Genomic DNA, 20,042 nt, shown 5'->3' with positions numbered 1-20,042 from the left:
TCATGGTGCGTGGAGTGCACCTGGGGGAAATTATTGCGAATGCTTATTATCTGAAGTCACAAGAATCAAGACATCTTGTCCAATTTCATACTTCATAGAATAACCTTCTACAAAATGAATCTCTCTTACTTTGATAAATAGTGTGCAGTGTTTGCTATTAACAGAAAGAACAATGCAGCTGAAGCTAGAGTTACAAGCTTCGGAGAGGGAGGATGGGACTGTTGCATGTAAAGAATAGTAACGTACATTCTGAGAATGAAGAGGCCCAATATGTAAAAGAGGGAATCTAATTATCTTCCTAAATGTATAGGGTTCTGATGAAAGGTCACACGACCTGAAATGTTAACTCTGCTTCTCCCCACAAATGCTGCCTGACCTGGAAGCTTTACAGCAGTTTTTTTTAAAAAAAATCTTCCTAAATGACTTGTTCTCCACAGATAGCATGTACTTAAAAAAGTCATTAAAAAATATGTAACATATAGGATAACTGCCTTATAGACCAAAGAGAGGTTCTTCAGGAGAAAATAAGTCTGAACAATGACCACCAACGAAGACAGGAAACAAAGGGTGAACATTAGGAGCAACTGATACTGATGTAGCTATGATGCAATGTTGGTTCCCTTGCCTAACAGGAATCTATCTCCACTGCCTTCTGAAGCAGAGAGTCACATGACTAAAAGGCAGATCTGGTGGAAACCATAAGAACAACCTCACGCATAGTGCTGAGATGTACATAAATAAACAAGAATGGTTTTTGCAGATAACAATCTATGGTCACATTCTTAAGGTAACAGGCAAACCCTAAACAAGCCCCATCTAGACCCTGAACCCAAGATGAAACAGGAAGATTACTTCTTCATAAAAACAAAAAAACTGCGGATGCTGGAAATCCAAAACAAAAACAAAAACAGAATTACCTGGAAAAACTCAGCAGGTCTGGCAGCATCGGCGGAGAAGAAAAGAGTTGACGTTTCGAGTCCTCATGACCCTTCGACAGAACTTGAGTTCGAGTCCAAGAAAGAGTTGAAATATAAGCTGGTTTAAGGTGTGTGTGTGGGGGCGGAGAGATAGAGAGAGAGAGAGAGGTGGGGGGGATGTGTGGTTGTAGGGACAAACAAGCAGTGATAGAAGCAGATCATCAAAAGATGTCAACAACAATAATACAAAAGAACACATAGGTATTAAAGTTAAAGTTGGTGATATTATCTAAACGAATGTGCTAAGCCCAACGCAAACTGGAGGAACAACACCTCATCTTCCGACTAGGCACTTTACAGCCATCCGGACTGAATATTGAATTCAACAACTTTAGGTCGTGAGCTCCCTCCCCCATCCCCACCCCCTTTCTGTTTCCCCCTTCCTTTTCTCTTTTTTTTCCAATAAATTATATAGATTTTCCTTTTCCCACCTATTTCCATTATAAAAAGAGAAAAAAAAATTTATTTATTTATTTTATTTATTTATTTTTTTTTTTACATCTTTTATGCTCTCCCCAACCCCACTAGATCTATACCTTGAGTGCCCTACCATCCATTCTTAATTAGCACATTCGTTTAGATAATATCACCAACTTTAACTTTAACACCTATGTGTTCTTTTGTATTATTGTTGTTGACATCTTTTGATGATCTGCTTCTATCACTGCTTGTATGTCCCTACAACCACACCCCCACTCCACCTCCCACTCTCTCTCTCTCTCCACCCCCCACACACACACCTTAAACCAGCTTATATTTCAACTCTTTCTTGGACTCTAACTCAAGTTCTGTCGAAGGGTCACGAGGACTCGAAACGTCAACTCTTTTCTTCTCCGCCGATGCTGCCAGACCTGCTGAGTTTTTCCAAGATTACTTCTTCATCTGGCCATGGCAAGAGGGCTCAAAAACAACTCCATGATCCCAGAACTGCAGCTCAGATGAATGAGCTGATGTTTCAACTGATGCCATCAAACATGCTGCATCCCATTAAGTATTGCTACTTCAGATTTCTTCAATTCTTATGGCCAGGCAAAAGAACATCTAGATCTACAGAAATCTATAGTACAATTTTTTTTTAAGATACATATACTCAACACAAGCTTTGAAACTCAGGAGAGCTTCAAAATATTTTTAAGTTGAAAATCAAAGCAACTTAAAAGCACATTAGTTCAACAGCAGCTCAAATCAGTCAAAATATACTAAATCTGTTCAGAAAATATGAACCTCAAACCACATGCCAAAATTTACAAAGTAACTTTTAGCTTTAAGACAGTTGTAAAATGTCACAAGATAGTATAGACTCAAGTGCAAATGCAAGAGCCAAACTAAGGTGCTATTGTTGAAAATGAGGGTCCAGGAACCCGCCACATACGTTCCTGGAACTTTGATGTTAACATTCTACAACTTTGTAATAATTGAAAATCTCTGACAGAACTCAAACAAAACTATATTTTGTGTTACAATTTTTTTCTTTCATGGCATGTAGGCGTTACTGGCAAGGCCAGCATTTGTTGCCCATTCGTAATTTCCCTTGAACAGAGTGGCTTACAAAGCCATTTCAGGGGGTAGTTAAGAGTCAATCACATTGCTGTGGATCTGGAGTCACATGTAGACCAGACCAGGCAAGGATGGCAGATTTTCTTTTCTAAAAGACAGTGAACCAGATGGGTTTTTATGACAATGATAAGGATGTACAGGATTCTTGCACAAAACCAGCTGTGCCCCATCTGTGACGAGCATGTTTATATAACATTTGGATATTCCAACTTGCAATCAACCTTTCATCGAAACATTGTTTAATTTTAAACTAGAAACATTTTAATATCATAAAAAACATAACTCGGTCTAAAAAAGTTAATGCTGCATTTGTTAAGTAATAAATAGGTGTCTTTTCCAATGTAATCATTTACCCAATGTGCTTGGTGGGCATTAATCATTCTGCATGGAGTATAACACAATGCTTTCAAAGAAAAGGGTGACATCTAGCGATCCAAACCATCAGGTGAAGATAAACAATAAATGATAATGGTCATCATTGCTGACAGTAGCTTTCAATTCAAGGTTTTATTAATTGAATTTAAATTCCATCAGTTGTAAGATGGAGTTTACCACAGTTAGCACAAATTTCTTCCACTTACATTAGAGACTTTTTGAATTAGAATACAGTACTTTGTTTGCTTCAAGTATGTCCAAAGTCTTTGGGTATCATGCTGCTCATTTACTGAATTGCTTGTGGAAGGTCCATTGACTCTAAACTCTGTCTACCTTAACACCCTCTCAAAACAAAGCTATAAGCAGACTGCATTCCTAAATGTATATTCCCAATTATAATTGCTCCTCCAATGATGGCTGTGCCTTCAGTTTCCTAGGCCCTAAGCTCTGGAATACCCTACCTATACCTTATCCACCTCTCTCCCTCATTTTCTCCTTTAAGTCACTCCTTAAAACATACCTCTTTGACCATGCTTTTGGTCATCTCATTAAATAGCTATGTGACTCAGTGTCATATTTTGTTTTATAATGCTCTTGTAAAGGATCTTGGGACGTTCCATCATATTAAAGGTGCTAAATAAACACAAGTTGTTGCTTTTGACTATGGAAAAAGGGGAAGGAAAGGGGCAGGGGCACTTGCTGATATGAGAAACTTAAAAAATGTCCAGCCCTCACTAATGACAAAGAATGTGGCAATATTGCACCTACTAATCTCAGGTCCAGAAACTAGAAAGTTGGTTGTGCGGTCTGGCATTAAGAATACAGTACTGCAAGCTATTAAAATGAAAGAGAAAAAAAAACTTGCGTTTAAATAGATCCTTTCACATCCTCAGGATGCCCCAAAGCACATTACAATTAAGTTCTTCCACAGTGTTTTTGCTCTCATAATGCAGGAAACAACGCAGCTTTTTTTTGCATGCAGCAAATTCACATAAAAAGCAATGAGTTAATGACCAGGTAATCTCTTTTAGTAATTTATTTAGTGTGGTGGAAGAATCTTCCACAATATATCAATCTTACGGTTGAACAGTAACCTGCAGTGCCTGTGCTCCCATTTGAGTGCAAACCCAAGTACTAAGTCAAACCTGCTGACTGGAGGCATCAAACCAAAGTCATGTTGGTTGCACAGACCAATCCAATCAAATCCCAGAAAGTGGGCTTCAGCAATGTAGATATGGACTCAATTTAAAAAAAAAATAAGTAACTGCTAATCTGAAAAAGTAACTGTAAACACTGCTTTTAATACATTCTTAAACTCTCATAGTTCAAGTTAGGTTGAGGAAACTAACAGTGCAGCTAAAGTGCTTTTAAAGTATCGAGTAAATAGGTCTTTGCTGATCGATTTTTTTTATACATACAGAGCTGCCATTATTAGAATGGAGATTTACAGGCAGCAACGAACATAAATTCTAAATCTTCCATGTTTAAGCGTTGTAAAGATATTCTGCATAAAAACAGCGCTACCCCATCTGTGATGAGTGTTTTTATACAACATTTGGATAGTCCAACTTGCGATCAATCTTTGTCTAAACATTCCAGTTTAACTTTAAACTAGAAACATTTTTGTATCATAAAAAATTAACTGAGTCTAAAAAAAGGTTAACACTGCACTAATGTTGATTTGTTAAAAAATAGTGCCTGTTCCAACGTGGGCATGAATCATTCTGCATGGAGTACAACACAATGCTTTCATTTAAAAGGGTCACATCCACAGGCCCAAACCATCAGGTGAAGGACTAGTAGCAAGAACCCTAAATAAAGATGCCACAGTTGGGAAACCTATTCATTACCAATACCTCCTGAATCTTTTGATCTCAATATTAGAAAGGATTTTACATTAGATACAACATGGGGCCAATAAACCATAATAGTAACAGGAACAATGAATTACTTCCCTCTTTCAAGCATTGATCTGACTAGAGGACATACAACTGTCATTCGTCGTAATAACAGCACTCCACGAGGAAACACACAGAATCTGAGATTAAAATGCCCTCTGAATATGGCTGACTACCATGAGAAGTTAAGAGTAGGAGGAAGAATGGGAAAAAAATCATGAGAAGTTAATTCCTCTGGAAATTCCAATCTACTCCACCTACTCTGTAGGTCACCAAATATTTTCAATGTGATTGAGCAAGAAACATTAAAGCAAGTCAGTGGGCATGAACTGAGATCTCAACTGGGTTGTTCAGTTCTTCACTTTCCTCAAATTTAAAGAAAAAACACAAAAGCAAAATGGCTCAAAGCCAAGGTGCAGTTATGTTTGAGAGATACATAAACATTAACTGGAAAGTTTGGCAAACATACTTCACTGGAGAAGAGTAGGATCCGAATCCTTCTTGGTGGTAGTTCGAGAGATGTCCATTCATTTTTGTCTTGTCTCAAAACTGTAATTTGAAAGAAGCAGCATAGTATTTGGGAACTGGATGAAAAATATTGCGTCTGCATAGCATATGAAGCACCATTAATTCCAATATACAAAGAAGTGATAAATTTACTCCGCAATTCATATTTATATCATCACAATGTTACATTTCATTACAGGTTTAAAAATTGATGTTACTCAAATGTAATTTGCATGCCTGGTGTACCAAAACAAAACAAAAATCTATGCTATTGACATCTACAGGGATTAGATTTTGATGACCATGGGCCAAAGTGCCGATGGTTACTCAGACATTATTTATTTGCATATCACACACACTCGCACTCAGAACGTTATTACTAATGTAAATCGGAACTCAAGGTATAGGAGATACGCATTTTCTAATGACAAACTATGTGGTAGGTGGTAATTTGCAAAGTAAAAAGTATGTTGCATGTGGAAAAAAATGTGATTTCATGCATGCCAAACCAGGTAAAGCCAGACACCCTGTCCCAACGATTTTCCCACTGTGCATTCCATAGTGAAACTGGACAACAGATACACATAAACCAACAAACTGGGCTGTTTTAGAGTCTTAGTTTAAGCTGTGACTATCAGATTTCAGTCACATATTCACTAAAACTCCAACTTGGCCTCGAAAAAGCATCACAACTGTCATACGTATAACGGGTGCAGGGCCCATGTAAATATTGCAAATATATTTTCAATGCCTTGTTTTCAAATTAACTTCCAAGATTTTTGTGCATGAAAATGATACTCCCAAGGGCAGTTTTTCTTTAATGCTCTTGAACTTGAAATCATCTATTTCATTTTTCCAACTTGTTTTCAAGCACATGAAAAGGTTCAATGAATTAACAGAAAAATAAAAATCAGAAGTGTGCCTTTATCCCTTGAGCAATTGTCCTTTCAGACTACGGCACCATTTGCACACCATAGCATTCCCATGTAATATTCTTTTAACTGAAGGAAACCAAGTAGCACAAGGTTATTTGCAGAAGTTCCAATTTTATCAAATGGAAAATAAAACTCAAAAAATGAAACAAATTGTTTGCATTTCATTATGCTCATATTGTGTGAGAAAGCCAAGGTCTCCAAGGTCTAAAGAATAAGGTTGTCACTTGATTTATTATAAAAAGTAACATCTACAATAATGTAATCGACCTTTCCTTTTCAGGTACCATTCAGCAATTCTTTAAAAATAGTTTAAAAATTAAGGAGGAGATCTTTGGACCAAAAAGCAAAATGTCTCCCCCAAAATATGCATTTTTCATACCTGTTTGAGGCTTCCATCTAAATTGAACACTGCGAGGGAGTCAAGCATTGAGTTTCAATGCACCACTGTGCCTCCCCACTCAAAGTTAAAGCAATATTTAATGTACACGACTGTAATCCAGTGTAAACAGTGTGTACCATCTACAAGATGCACAGCAGCAGCTCAACAAGGCTCTTTTGATAGCACCTTCCAAACCCATGATGTCTACCACCTTGAAGGACAAGGCCAGTAGATGCTTGGAAATGCCACCACCTGCAAATTCCCCTGCAAGCCACACAGCATCCTGACTTGGAGCCACATCCACCGTTCCTTCATTATGGCTGGGTCAAAATCCTGAAACTCCCTTGCAAGCAGCACTGTGGGTGTATCTACACCACAAGGGCTGCAGCGGTTCAAGAAGGTGGCTCACCGCCACCTTCAAGGGGAATTAGGGATGGATAATAAATGTTGGCCTAGCCAGCACACCCATGTCCTGTTAAAGAATAAACTTTTTAAAAATCCACAATACTATATACCATGTAAAATGTGCACCATTTAAAATACATAAAACCACTAATCTTTCAAAGCAAGTTTCCACCATACAAATGAAATTATCTGGAAGATAAGGTGCTTTGTGTGTTGGCAGCAACACAACTAACTCTGGAACAGCCTTGGACAACAAACTTCAGTCTGCTTCTCCAGAGAGACAGCCACCATTGCATCTGAATTATATTATCAACTCAGTTATAATTAGTTATTAACAGCAGTAAAAGAGGCACTAGTTGCCATTTGGGTCCTAGTTAAGTTGCAGGCAACAGCTAAGAAACACAGAAGTCACACATTTTGCCGCTGACTGTGGATGTTCTCTGAAGACTCAGGAAAGGTCATACAGGATAGCAATGAGAAAACCACATCACTGTTTACACTGGCAAACAAGTGTCCAACCCTATCCCCAGAAGAGTGATTGCCATTTTATACGTGTGATTGTATTCTGCCAAATTGCTAGTTTTGAACACAGCCCGGCAGTTGCTACATTTCCCTGCATCATGACAGTAACTACACGCCACAGGTGCTTCAATGGTTGCAAAACTCTTAGGGATACCGAGGTCATGATAAGAACTTGCGTTATCCATGACTCAGTTGGTAGCACTCTTGCCCTGGAGTCATAAGGCTCCAGGTTCAATTCCCGTTCTAAGACTTGAGCACAAAAATCAAGGCTGACACTTCAATGCAGTACTGAGGGAGTACTACGCTGTCAGAGGCAGCGTCCTTCAGGTGAGAAGTCAAACCAAGACCCGTCTATTGGCTTGGGCGAATGTAAAAGATCCCATTTTGAATAAGAGCAGGGGAGTTATCCCTGGTGTCCTGGCTAATATTTCTCTCTCAATCAGCATCAGAAAAACAGATTATCTGATCATTTTACATTGCTATTTGTGTTTGGTTACCACTTATCCAACATTACAACAGTGACTACACTTCAAAAAGTACTTTATTGAAAGCCGGTGGCCATGAAGAGAGTTACATAAGTGCAATTAGTTTCTTATATAAATGCAAGTCTGTTCTTTCTCTTTTGGTTCATTTATGCATTCAATTAACATTCTTAGAAATGTGAGAAGCAGCTTTCTTTCAGGACTGTTTTGCAGATGCTCAGTTCACTTGCTTCTAACATCAAGGTTTCTTCCTTGACCAAACATCACCTAGCAAATGGACGCGAAACCATTGATCTTTTCAACCTATGCAAGAAAATCCAAATTTCTCTGTCTAAAAATAAATGCTTTATTTAGTTAAAATAAATTTACCAAATCCAACAAGTTTAAAATCTTGGTTTCTGGACACGCCAGTCAATATTGCACATCTGTATGTAACAAATATCTGAAACTGCTGTTGCCTTCTAGCTGACAGTCTACAACTACGTCAATAAACTGAATGGATACAGATACAAATCTTGCCCAATGGAAGAATACCACATGGAAAGTTACAATCAGAACCCTTACCAGGATCTGAAATTAGGGAAGCAAAGAGTGAAGTGAAATCAAATGAGAAAATTTGGACATTGGCAAGTTTTTCTAAACATTTCAATAATCCAACACAATGCAATGGGACAATGTATTATAAAATACTTGTATAATTGCTTGATATTCTTGTAACTTTCAATGATTTTGTCTGCAGAGTGAAGAGAGTTAAACACATGCAGTCTTTTAAACTTCTTCCCACAGTATGCATACCAACTGATGGTACTACTCCCTATTCAACTATAAGTTTCAGGCTGGGCCCATACAACATAGATACATCATTTTAAAAAAATTCATTTATGGAATGTGGGCATCGCTAGGCAAGTGTTTATTGCCCATCCCTAATTGCCCTCGAGAAGGTGATGGTGAGCTGCTTTCTTGAACCACTGCAATTAATATGGTGTAGGTACACCCACAGTGCTGTTAGGGAGGGAGTTCCAGGATTTTAGCCATGACAGTGAAGGAACAGCGATATATTTCTGAGCCAGGGTGGTGTGTGGCTTGGTGGGGAACTTGCAGGTGGTGGTGTTCCCACATATCTGCTGGCTTGATCTTTCACGATGGAGGCAGTCGTGGGTTTTGAAGGTGATGTCTAAAGAGCTTTGCTGAGTTCCTGCAGTGCATCTTCTAGGTGGTACAAGCTGCTGTCACTGTGCATCAGCTATAACATCACAGGACAACCCTTTTACTCCAGGCACCAATTTCATGAACCTTCACTGAACCTCCGCCAAGTATACCTTTCCTTAAAATGGAGACCAAAACTGCACACAGTATTCCAAGTGCGGTCACCTGGAATTGTAGCAAGACCTCTTTATTCTTGTACTCCAATCCTCTTCCAATAAAGGCCAACATACCATTTGCCTTATTGCTTGCTGTACCCTGCATACTAACTAAGTGTTCCTTTTAAGAGTACAGCCAAGTCCCTCTGAACATTGCCATTTACAAGTTTTACACATTTTTAAAAATATGGTGCTTTTCTGTTTCTACTACCAAAGTGAATAACATTTTCCCACATTGTAATCTATTGGCCACTTTGTTGCCTGATCACAACCTGGCTACATCTCTTTGCAGCCTCCTGATAGCTTACATTCCCACCTAGCTTTTTATCATCAGCAAACTTAGATATATTATTGTGTCTCTTTGTCTAGGTTATTAACAGATTATAAATAGCTGAGGTTCAACACTTGCAGCAATCCACATACCCTGCAAACTTGAAAGTGCCCCAGTTATCTAACTCTTTGCTTCCTGTCCACTAACCAATCCTTTATCCATGTTAAAATATTACCCCCAATTCCATGAAGTCTTTCCTTGCACATTAACCTTTTATGTGATAACTTATTGAATGCTTTTTGGAAATCCAAGTATACTACATCTACTGATTCCCATCTATCTGCCCTACTTGTTACAGCCTCAAAAACTCATACTTTCCCTACAACTGATAGAGAATTGGCCTGTAGTTCCCCCAGTTCAAGATCCCTCCCACGAGAGGAAACACCTTCTCAGCATCTGCCCTGTCAGACTACACCTTGGATCAAGCATTCAATTATGGCCAAAGTATTTGGGGAAACATCCAAGCCCTGAAGTACTGCAACAGAAAACAAGGCTGCTTTCTACTGCTCTCAACAATCGGAGAACCGATTTTGTAAAAAAAAGTTAGAAAAAACTCAGGCTCCACCTGAAGCAGAGTGAGATCAGGGTCCTAGTGGAAAGAATAAATAGGGCAGTCACAAGGACTTTGAACTCTGCTGGAAATGGTAGTACTAATAGCAACTCAAAAACAAACTAAGGGGAGAGCAAAGTACAGTCAAAATTGTGCTTTTGACAATACAGGCAAAATGAAAACCTAATGATTAAGCTAGCAGAGTTGAGCAAGAAACAAGCGAGTAAACTTTAGAGTTGAAGGAGACATTAAGGTGTGTGGCCCTAATAAGTGTTCTTTATACAAGGGCAGGGTATTAGGTACAAATTGAATGAATTGTAGGCACAAATTCAACTTGGAGGGTACGACAAGGTATCCATTACTGGGATATAGCAGGAAGAGAAGTCAGGACAGGAACTAAATATAGCAAGTTATGAGGTCTACAGGAAAGTCAGGAAAAATGGTTGAAAGTAGTAGCCTTAATGATTCAGGATCAAACTACTTCTGTGATAAGAAAAGATATAATGAGAGTTAAACAGAGACTGGATACTTTACAGGTAGAATTTAGAAATAGAAAAGGATTTAAGACTATGGTGGGAATTGCGAACAGACCCTCCTGGTGGCAGCTGTGAAGTTGTTTATTGTATAAATGCAGAGAGTAGGCAAGTGGGTAGCAAAGACAGAGTGGCGTTAATGGAGGATTTTAATTTTAATATAGATTGAGACAAGCAAACTAGCACATCAGAAAAGTAATGAATGAGTGCATCTACGATAGTTTTCTGTAGCAATATGTCCCAAAACTAGCAGGGGCATGCCATAATAAAATTAGAAATAAGCAACAAACCAGTTAACAGCCTAACTGCACATGAACTATTATCTAATGGTGATAATAATATGATCAAATTTAACAGTGCTTAGATTCTAGATTTATTCAGGCCAACTTCAATGCAACAATACAGCTACTGTCTTCAGGAAAATGGGCAAATATGTCAATGAATAAAATGACAGAAGATCAGTAGGAGGTGCTCAAAAAATAATTTAATCTGTTACAGAACAAGCTTATACCTGAGAGGGAAGAACTCTGTGGTCCAAAAAAATTGTGCATCTAACTCTGCAATACAAGAAAAATGAGAGGGGAAAGCCAAGTAATTATAGGCCAGTTAACCTAGCATCTGCTGTCAGAAAACAACTGGAGTCAATAATTAAGGATAGGGTAACTGAACACCTTGAAAAATTTTAGCTTATCAGAGAGCCAGCATGGATCTTCTAAGGGGTGAGTCATGCCTGTCAAACCTGATTGAATTTTTTGAACAGATGACTAAAGTAGTGGACAGGTGGTTGTCTATAGATACTATTTATAAGGGCTTCCAGGAGGCATGTGATAAAGTCCCTCATAAGGGGCTGCTAGCTTAAGTTGAAGGTCATGGAATTGAAGGCAAATTATTGTCCCGGTCAGGAAATTGGCTGAGTGGCAGCACAGAAGGTAGAGATAGTCGGCAGGATGTGATCAGTGGTGTCCTGCAAGGACCTGTGTTGGGGTCTCAATTATTCACTATTTATTAACAACATAGGTAATGGGATAGATGGCCACATATCAAAATTTACTGATGACCAAGATAGGTGACATAATCAATGGTGCAGATCAAAGCTTCAAGCGATATTGCTAGAATAAGTGAATGGACAAAACTGAGGCAAATGATTTCAATGTAGGTAAATGTGAGAATATCCACTTTTGACCTAAAAAGGTTAGAACAGGATACTTTCTAAATGCAAAAAAGCTAGAAACAGCAGAGGTCCAAAGTGAATTGGACGCCCAGGTATTTGTACCTAGATTAAAACGTCATGAACATTTTAACACAGAAAATAATCAATAGGCTAATGGAATGCTGGCCTTTAGAGGACTAGAATACCAGGAGTTAGATGTCATGGTTAGCTGTACAAAGCCCTGGCTAGACTACATCTGGAGTATATTGTGAGCAATTCTAAGCACCTCAACTAAGGAAGGGTATGCTGACCTTCGAGGGAATGCAGTATAAATTCAGCAGAAAGCTACTTGGACACAAGGGTTTAAACTACAAGAAGAGATTACATAACTCAAGTTGCATTGATTTACTGACAAGCGTCATTTGACTCGAAATGTTAACTGTTTCTGTGTCTGCAGATGCTGCCAGATCTGCTGAGTTTTTCCGGCACTTACTGTTTTTATTTTAGATTTCCAGCACTCTCAATATTTTGCTTTTATTCTCAGGAATTTAGAAGGTTAAGGAGTGAGCTGATCAAACTTGTGAGGATATTAAGGAAACAGATAGGGTGGCATAGAAGGAAACTAGTTATATCAAAGTATATCCCCACACAAAGATTGATACCTTGAGAAGCGTTCCTGGTTGGGAATTGGAAACAAAAAATTCAAGAAGCAGTTACGTACTGTAATAGAGATGCTTGTGCATGTCCTGTACTATATGGAAGTAGAGATTCAGGTGACCCTGGAAGCTGTACTGGTTGTCGTGTCACTGGGGATTTATCTGTTTTGGTTCTTGATTTTCTCACAAGATTTTCAAAGTTGGCTTTTTTCATTAGCCACTGGGTTGGATTAGGAAGAGACTTTTGCACCTTGCTCTATTCCTGGTTCGTTTGCCAGGTGCTCAGATAAACAATATCCTATACCATTACCATTACTAGGGCAGGTATTATGGCTGCCAAACTTGCCATATTGATGCAGTGTCAATGACAGAAACTATTCTGAGAATAAAATATTTCCTGTTAGAACTAGGCCAAGGACTAGAAGTATTTTATCTTGCAAGATAAAGTAGTTAGAACATGGAGTAATGTTGGTGCTCGACTGCAAGCCACTAGACATCTTTCGCCAAATACTGTAAAGCACAGCATATCCAATATTGGATAGCATCAATGAAGAAAGCCATGTCCCACATGCTTTATTGAGTTTTAAGTTACAAAGTATCGGAAAATATTTTATAGGGCCTGGTTAATTTTGTTAACTGTTGATTTCCTCTAAGAGCAACCCTACAGATGACAGTCACCTGCTGCACTGTCCAATATATTGTGAGAATGTGATTTGCCAAATAGCTATTCATCAAAACATCTTGCCTGTTTCTCACCCCTTTACCACCTTGGCACCCCTCGCTTATGTATCTAAGCATTACTCCCAACAAATTAAAAATAACCATATGCACTGTTTATCAAGTTAAATAGATGCTTAAATTTTCTTTGATATAATCCCAATATTTAGTGTGACTAACTTGCATATTATGTTCAATTTGAATAAACGACCTTGCCCCGATATCCCCACCAGCCACCCCAGCCCACAACACCCCGTTTCCCCCATCACTTACACAGCCCCTAAATTTTTGATAGTGCTTGCTAAAAATAAAGAGGGACACCAGATTAATCTGAATTTGAAAATAAAATGTGATAGGTATTTCCCTTTGTCTCAAATACAGCAACACAGCTAAAGGATTCATGTTTTGCCCCCACCCCCCATCATGTAGCCTTCCTCACATGTGCACAACAATTTATTTCCCCTGATCAACAACAGAAACAACAGCTTAGATTGTCAAAATCTGATCAACACTTTGGAAAAAAAGTGATTCCAGTTCACTGCCTTATTACTTTGCAGCAAGAACCAAAAATTCAACACCCAATAAAAACAAGCCTTAGCTAGTTTTCAGAAAGCAATGGACTTTACTATTTCTCAAGATTACTAGAGATTACTAGGTGATGTTCCATTGGATGCATCGAGTTGTGTTTTAGATTTACCCCCACTAATGAACTTAACTCCCATCACTATGGCATTGTCAATGACAATGCCACAGATTACAGTGAATTACATGGCTGCCCTTGGATTTATAATCCTTTTATTAGTTGAGTTATAAGTTTAACTACAAAGAAAGATGCATCTCCATAGAATTTATTATCCCTAAATGGCCTCCCAAAGTACCATTATTTTAAGTTAGGAGGGAACAGAAAGAACTTCCTTGGTTTCTTTCACACCCAATCTTTTATTTGCCTGGGTCTTGACATGTTTGATTTTGTACATGTGATGATTGAAGAGCTGTATTAATGCTGAATTTTGGCTTTATACCTTAATTTAGCTCATTATATCAGTAATGTATAATCGCTATTCTGGATTGCATTGTAGAAACTTTGCTACTGCTAAGACTCGGCACCTCTAAATGGTGAAACCACCAGTAATAAGGTAGGATGGGCATTCACTATATGGAAGAGAAATGGTGGCAATCAACTCACATATGAGTTCTGTGACTCACCAGACATTCAAGTTTTGGTATCTAATGCTGATGCATGCTGTTTTTTTGTAATTACTCAATTAGTAACTTCCTCCTTGGCAAAGGGGAGCAGAAGAGGACTAGGACAAAAGGAGCAGGAAAGAAGAGCAGAAAAAGTAGAGTTTCTGTGGTTGAGATGGTTCCAAGATGCAATTCCGCTTGCTCAAAGATTTAAACAAGCCTACATCACAGGCTTGGGAATCTTGACAAATGAGGCAGCTACACCTTGATGCTTGACCAAATTTTGCTCATCAATGGGCCCTAGCGATGTAGACCAGTTACCACAGGTTGGTATTCTTTCCAAATAACTCTGCCATCCAAAGCCCTTGTTAATTGGGTAGCCCTGCCTGTATAAGTGGGAAGTTATCCAATACCCCAAGTTCATTAACTGGCTGACTTTAGCTTGTTAAGCTTCAGTGGTAGCCCCTTTAAACACTTTGGGGCTCCCTCGTGACCTGCACATAAACTCTTCAGAGTTTTTAAGTGTAATGTGCCCCAACAGAAGAGCGAGGACACACTTCATACTGGGCAATCAGAAATGTCGTCAATGTGGATTTGTTGGTAGCTTGGTTTAGAGATTTTACAATGAGTTTTCATTGTAACACCAAGCTAACAAAAAAATAACTGTCATAATTTAAACCAATAAATTATACAGCCTTAGTACCACGGAGACATATTTTTAAAAAGTATGAAAAAGGAAGTTTACATCAAGTATGAGCGAGCAGTAAAGCAATTCCGAAGAGGTTAATTTCAACAAGCAGAAGTACTCACAACATATACTATTACAGGAACATTCATTAAGAGACTTCATTCTACAGAAATATCTGTTTGGCAACCCTGACTAGGAGTAATAAAATTACTCCACTTATTGAATTGTTTTATGGTTAACTGGGGTCTCCAACAAATTCTTAGCACATTTAGAACAGGCAAAGTGAGAAAGAGTTAGCTTTAAAATATTTCAAAGAAGCATACTACAGTGCTGGGCAAATCTGTTCCTTATTGTTCAGGATGAATTATGTTTTAACCTTACGGTTCAAATTTCCTTTGAGGTTTGACAGTCAGGTATTATTACAGAATACAAGTAAAACCACACCCTGTACAATGAGCAGAGAAAACACCACTTTAAAATAAGACTGCACGAAAACGAATTAGTCATTTTGAAAAAAACACACCCTAACATTGGAGAACAGAAGCAAAAACAAATCGATCTGCTGTCTTTCACACGTATAACTTTCAACAGGCTGCTGCCATGACTCAAGCTCCACCATACATCGTGATCCTTGTTCTGCTACCTTGTACTGGCCTATGTCGTCACGTTAGATAATTTAACAACTATCAATTTCACTGCATCCCTTTAACTTGTGAATCGGACAAACTATGCTCTTTGTGTTTAGCACACAATGTGACAATTTCAGTTTCACATCTTAAACATAAAACATATTTCAAACAAAAGAGCAGTCCAAAATACACCTGCTCCTGCTGTCTGCCACAGGATATACCTTTCATGGGTTTCGCAATATTAAAAGCTAATGACTAGGCCAACAGATCTCTTATCACAAGATGGCCAAGATCAGACTGTGGTATCGCAGGGTGCTTAGCAAGTTGCTTCAAAATACCCAAATAGAACATTAATTTTCATAGCAGAACAAAAAAGATATTTAATATTGTCAATACTTAAAACACATTCTACATCATACAGCTAAGAGAAACATTAAAACAGGAAGCTGGTTTGCTTCTCATGACTTCACTGCATTTTTTTCAAGTTAATCACAAAAAAACTTTCCCAACTGCTGAGATTGAAAGACAATAAATATTTCAGGATTAATTTACTATTTTCTGTTGAAGTTTTTTTAAAAAAAAAGCTTCCACTCCTGACTTGAAGGAGGTCATTTATGCTGGGGTAAAGCTTGTGTCAAGTGGCCACCTTCCAGTACCCCAGTGAACTAGCCATTTTCATTCAGCCAAGACTGCCTGCAGAGCATTCAACTCTGGGTGTTAGGCACTGTATCAAAGACAATTTCTGTTCTCACAAATTTGAGCAGGAACGACTGGATAATGATCAGCAACGGGAATCCTGCCAGAAATTCTGCCGCCTAGCTCAGGGATCCAAAGGCCAGTAACAGTACCCTGACCGCCATCTTGGCAGAGATCAGCTGAGTGCCAATAAGGGATTGTGCCAAAGTTTTTGTTGTTTGGTAAAATACCACAAAACCATGCAAAGTCAAAAACTCAAGCACCACCTATACAATCAGTGCAACATTTTATATTTGGTTCCTTCAAACATTAAATTATTTTGTCCTGTCTTTCAGGCTCTTTGTCTCACTATTTCTCCGTTTCATCTTTTTGTTGTACATTATTTTACTCCTCTATCTCCTCCTCCCACAACAACATAAGGGGGTAAGATCAGCTATGATGGGGCAATATTGGAACCCTTCCAGATCTACTGTGGCTTCAAACAAGGTTGTGTTCTGCTGCTGATATTCTTTATGGCATATTCTTCTCTTCGCTGTCATGTGCCTTCTGTTCATCTACAGAGTGTGTCTACTTACGTACCGGAACTAAGCAAAAGCTGTTCAGCTTTGCCCACCGCTCATTTGCGAGCCAAGACAAAAGTACGGCAGGTCCTGAGAGAATTGCTCTGTCGATGATGCCACACTAACTTTCCATATCAAGGAATATCTTCAGGGGCAAATGGGGACACTCACCCCTGTACAGAGTTGGGTTTGACTATCAGCATCAGGAAGGAAAATGTCATGGCCCAAGACATTATCAATGTTGATTGGCGGTATGGGAATGTGACACTGAAGGTCATGTTAGCTTCACATTATGTATGCTCCACAATGAGTCTCTTATGCTGAAATCAACATGCATACTGCACAAGCTGCAGCTGTTGCGCCCAAGCTGAGCAAGAGTGCGTGGAACAACAGCCATCTGACGGAGAACACCAAACTGCAAGTCTACTCAGCCTGTGTCTTCAGTGCGCTCCTCTACATTAGTGAGGCCTGAACAATATATGCTAGACAGAAGAAAAGACTGAACAGTTTGCATCCTCGGCATCTCCTGGCAGGACAAGGGCACCAACTCATAGGTCCTGGGGCATGCCAATTCCATGAGCACACACTATTACTATGCCAACGTCTGCAATGGCCTGGCCATCTTCAGGGTGGATGATAAACTGAAAGAGCTTCTACACAATTAACTGACCGAGTCACGATCTGATGGGCACCCATACCTCTGCTAAAAATATACCTGCAAGTGAGATATGAAGATGGTGGACATTGACACAGATAGCTGGGAGAAACTGCTGTTAGCCAGGAGGTGGACTGGCGTAAAATGAAAAGCTCAGCTGGCTGAGAAGCAGGCCCAAATAAAACAGAGGCCAACAAATCTTGTACCTTCTCAGCCTACCAGTCTTCATTTGTACTAAGTGCAGCAGGAAATGCTTTGCAGGAATGGGGTTCCTCAGCCACACCAGGTGATGCTTAACACAGGGTTGACCAACCACCAGGATGCACAGCATAACTCAACAGCAAAAAAAATGACGACAAGCTTGAGCACGAATGGCTATATGAACAGTGGTGCAAAGTTTACTGGATTTAATTTGCTCTGTAAATTTTACAACAAAAAAAGATTCCAGAATAGGATACAGACAAGTTTGTGCCTTATTTATAATCTTTGCACCACTCGACTGTGACAACAGCACAGCTAGAGCAAAGAACTGAATTGCTTTACTAGTACAAAGCAATAACAACTTTTCTTGGACATTAAACTTTGCAGTCAAGGTCTGTCTGTCTATAAATATTCCATTTGAAGTCACAATTCACTATACCTTAAATTAGCGATGTTAATTTGTGCAGACAACTGACTTTGTAATTGAAGAGATTTTGAAGGGGTAAGAAAAACACTACCTGTTTTGCAAAGAGAAATCATTGATTGCCACCTATTTCTTAGCAGCCGATGTTTATCCAAGGAAAAATTACCAACACATGCTTCTTTTTGAATCAGTCCATTTTCAGGTACATGCAGAAACCCCATCATCTATATAAGCTGTAAAATCTACATTTGTCTGCAGGATGTCTGCTTGCCTAATATGGAGCGAGCACACTCTTTCCTGCAGGGACACGTCCGACTTCCACCGCACAAAGTTTAGGCATTAGCTGACAGAACCAGGACTTAAGGGACCCTCGCTTCCCCTCCTCTCCAGCCAGGAGCACTGTTGAAATGTAAACAGCTAAACTCATGCAACTTAATTAAGCAAGTCACTGGTAAGCCTCCTACCGCTTGTGGCTCTACTTTATCCACTACAGCTTTTTTCCTGCATGTTTTATTGGAGCAGCATGGGAAGAACCAGTAATCATTATTTACCCTTCCAGGTGCAGGCCTGTCATGCTCAAATATCTAATTACAAAGTCTGCCATGGTGGTTTGACTTGGTTCCAAACTTCCTTTAATTAAACATGTTACCTTGGAGGCACCACCACCCCAAAGAAACTGGCCTGCCTGCCTGCCTCTTATCCCCCACAATGATAGTCATTATCAGTTGTTCTTTGGCCAATGAAGTCATGTTTGAGGTCTCACTTGGTTGGCAGTAAGAGGTATCCGTGAGTAACGTGGTGAGAAGCACAATTTACCACACAAGCACAAGGATAGAATGAACACAACCAGTTAATGTTGAGTGTTTACCTTCCATAGCATTAATCCTCATCCTATGTGCCCAGTCTGTTTACATATCCCTTCATGCCCCTTTCCTTTAACAAAGTATCTAACTTATGGATAGCACAGTTAATAAAGCACACACTATCTTGGGCTTTATTATTAACAAGCTCCTTAGACAGCACCTTCCAAACCCACAACTGCTATCATCTAGAAGGACAAGGGCAGCAACAGATACATGGGGACACCGCCACTGGGAGTTTACCTTCCAGCCACTCATCATCCTGGTTTGGAAATATAACACCATTTCTGCACTGTCGCTAGATCAAAATCCTGGAACTCGCTCCCTAACAGCACTGTGGGTGTACCTACACCACAGGGACTTCAGCGGTTCAAAAAGGCAGCTCACCACCTGGGAAGTACCGAGGATCAGAGGGATCTCAGTATCAGATCAGAGGGATCTTGGCGTGCATGTCCACCGGTCCCTTAAGGTAGCGGGACAATTAGATAAGGTGGTTAAGAAGGCATATGGGATACTTGCCTTTATTAGCTGAGACATAGAATATAAGAGCCGGGAGGTTATGCTGGAACTGTGTAAAATGCTGGTTAGGCCACAGCTAGAGTATTGCGTGCAGTTCTGGAATCCGCATTATAGAAAGGATGTGATTGTACTAGAGAGAATGCAGAGGTGATTTACCAGGATGTTGCCTGGGCTGGAGAGTTTTAGTTATGAGGAGAGATTGGATAGACTGGGGTTATTTTCCCTGGAGCAGAGGAGATTGAGGGGGGACATGATTGAGGTATATAAAATTATGAGGGGCATAGATAGGG

At 39.4% G+C, this 20,042-nt stretch overlaps 1 protein-coding gene across 6 annotated transcripts in view; it reads right to left on the bottom strand.

Annotated features, from left to right (window-relative positions):
* The window catches only part of eps8a (epidermal growth factor receptor pathway substrate 8a), a 170,172-nt gene that overhangs the window by 77,896 nt on the left and 72,234 nt on the right, over positions 1-20,042 (bottom strand). For 5 of the 6 annotated variants that reach the window (XM_041201855.1, XM_041201857.1, XM_041201861.1 and 2 more), the window contains exon 2: positions 5,277-5,356. The exons of the other annotated variant lie outside the window; for it this stretch is intronic. In XM_041201855.1, coding sequence (XP_041057789.1) covers positions 5,277-5,338 — 62 coding nt within the window. In that variant the 5' untranslated portion in view covers positions 5,339-5,356. The remainder of the gene's footprint in view (positions 1-5,276; positions 5,357-20,042) is intronic. 6 annotated transcript variants of the gene reach the window in all.

The sequence above is a fragment of the Carcharodon carcharias genome, chromosome 13 (assembly GCF_017639515.1).
Source record: "Carcharodon carcharias isolate sCarCar2 chromosome 13, sCarCar2.pri, whole genome shotgun sequence".
Taxonomy (NCBI): Eukaryota; Metazoa; Chordata; class Chondrichthyes; order Lamniformes; family Lamnidae; genus Carcharodon; species Carcharodon carcharias.
The sequence above is the reverse complement of the archived record's forward strand: the minus strand, read 5'-3'. Positions and strand labels throughout refer to the sequence as shown.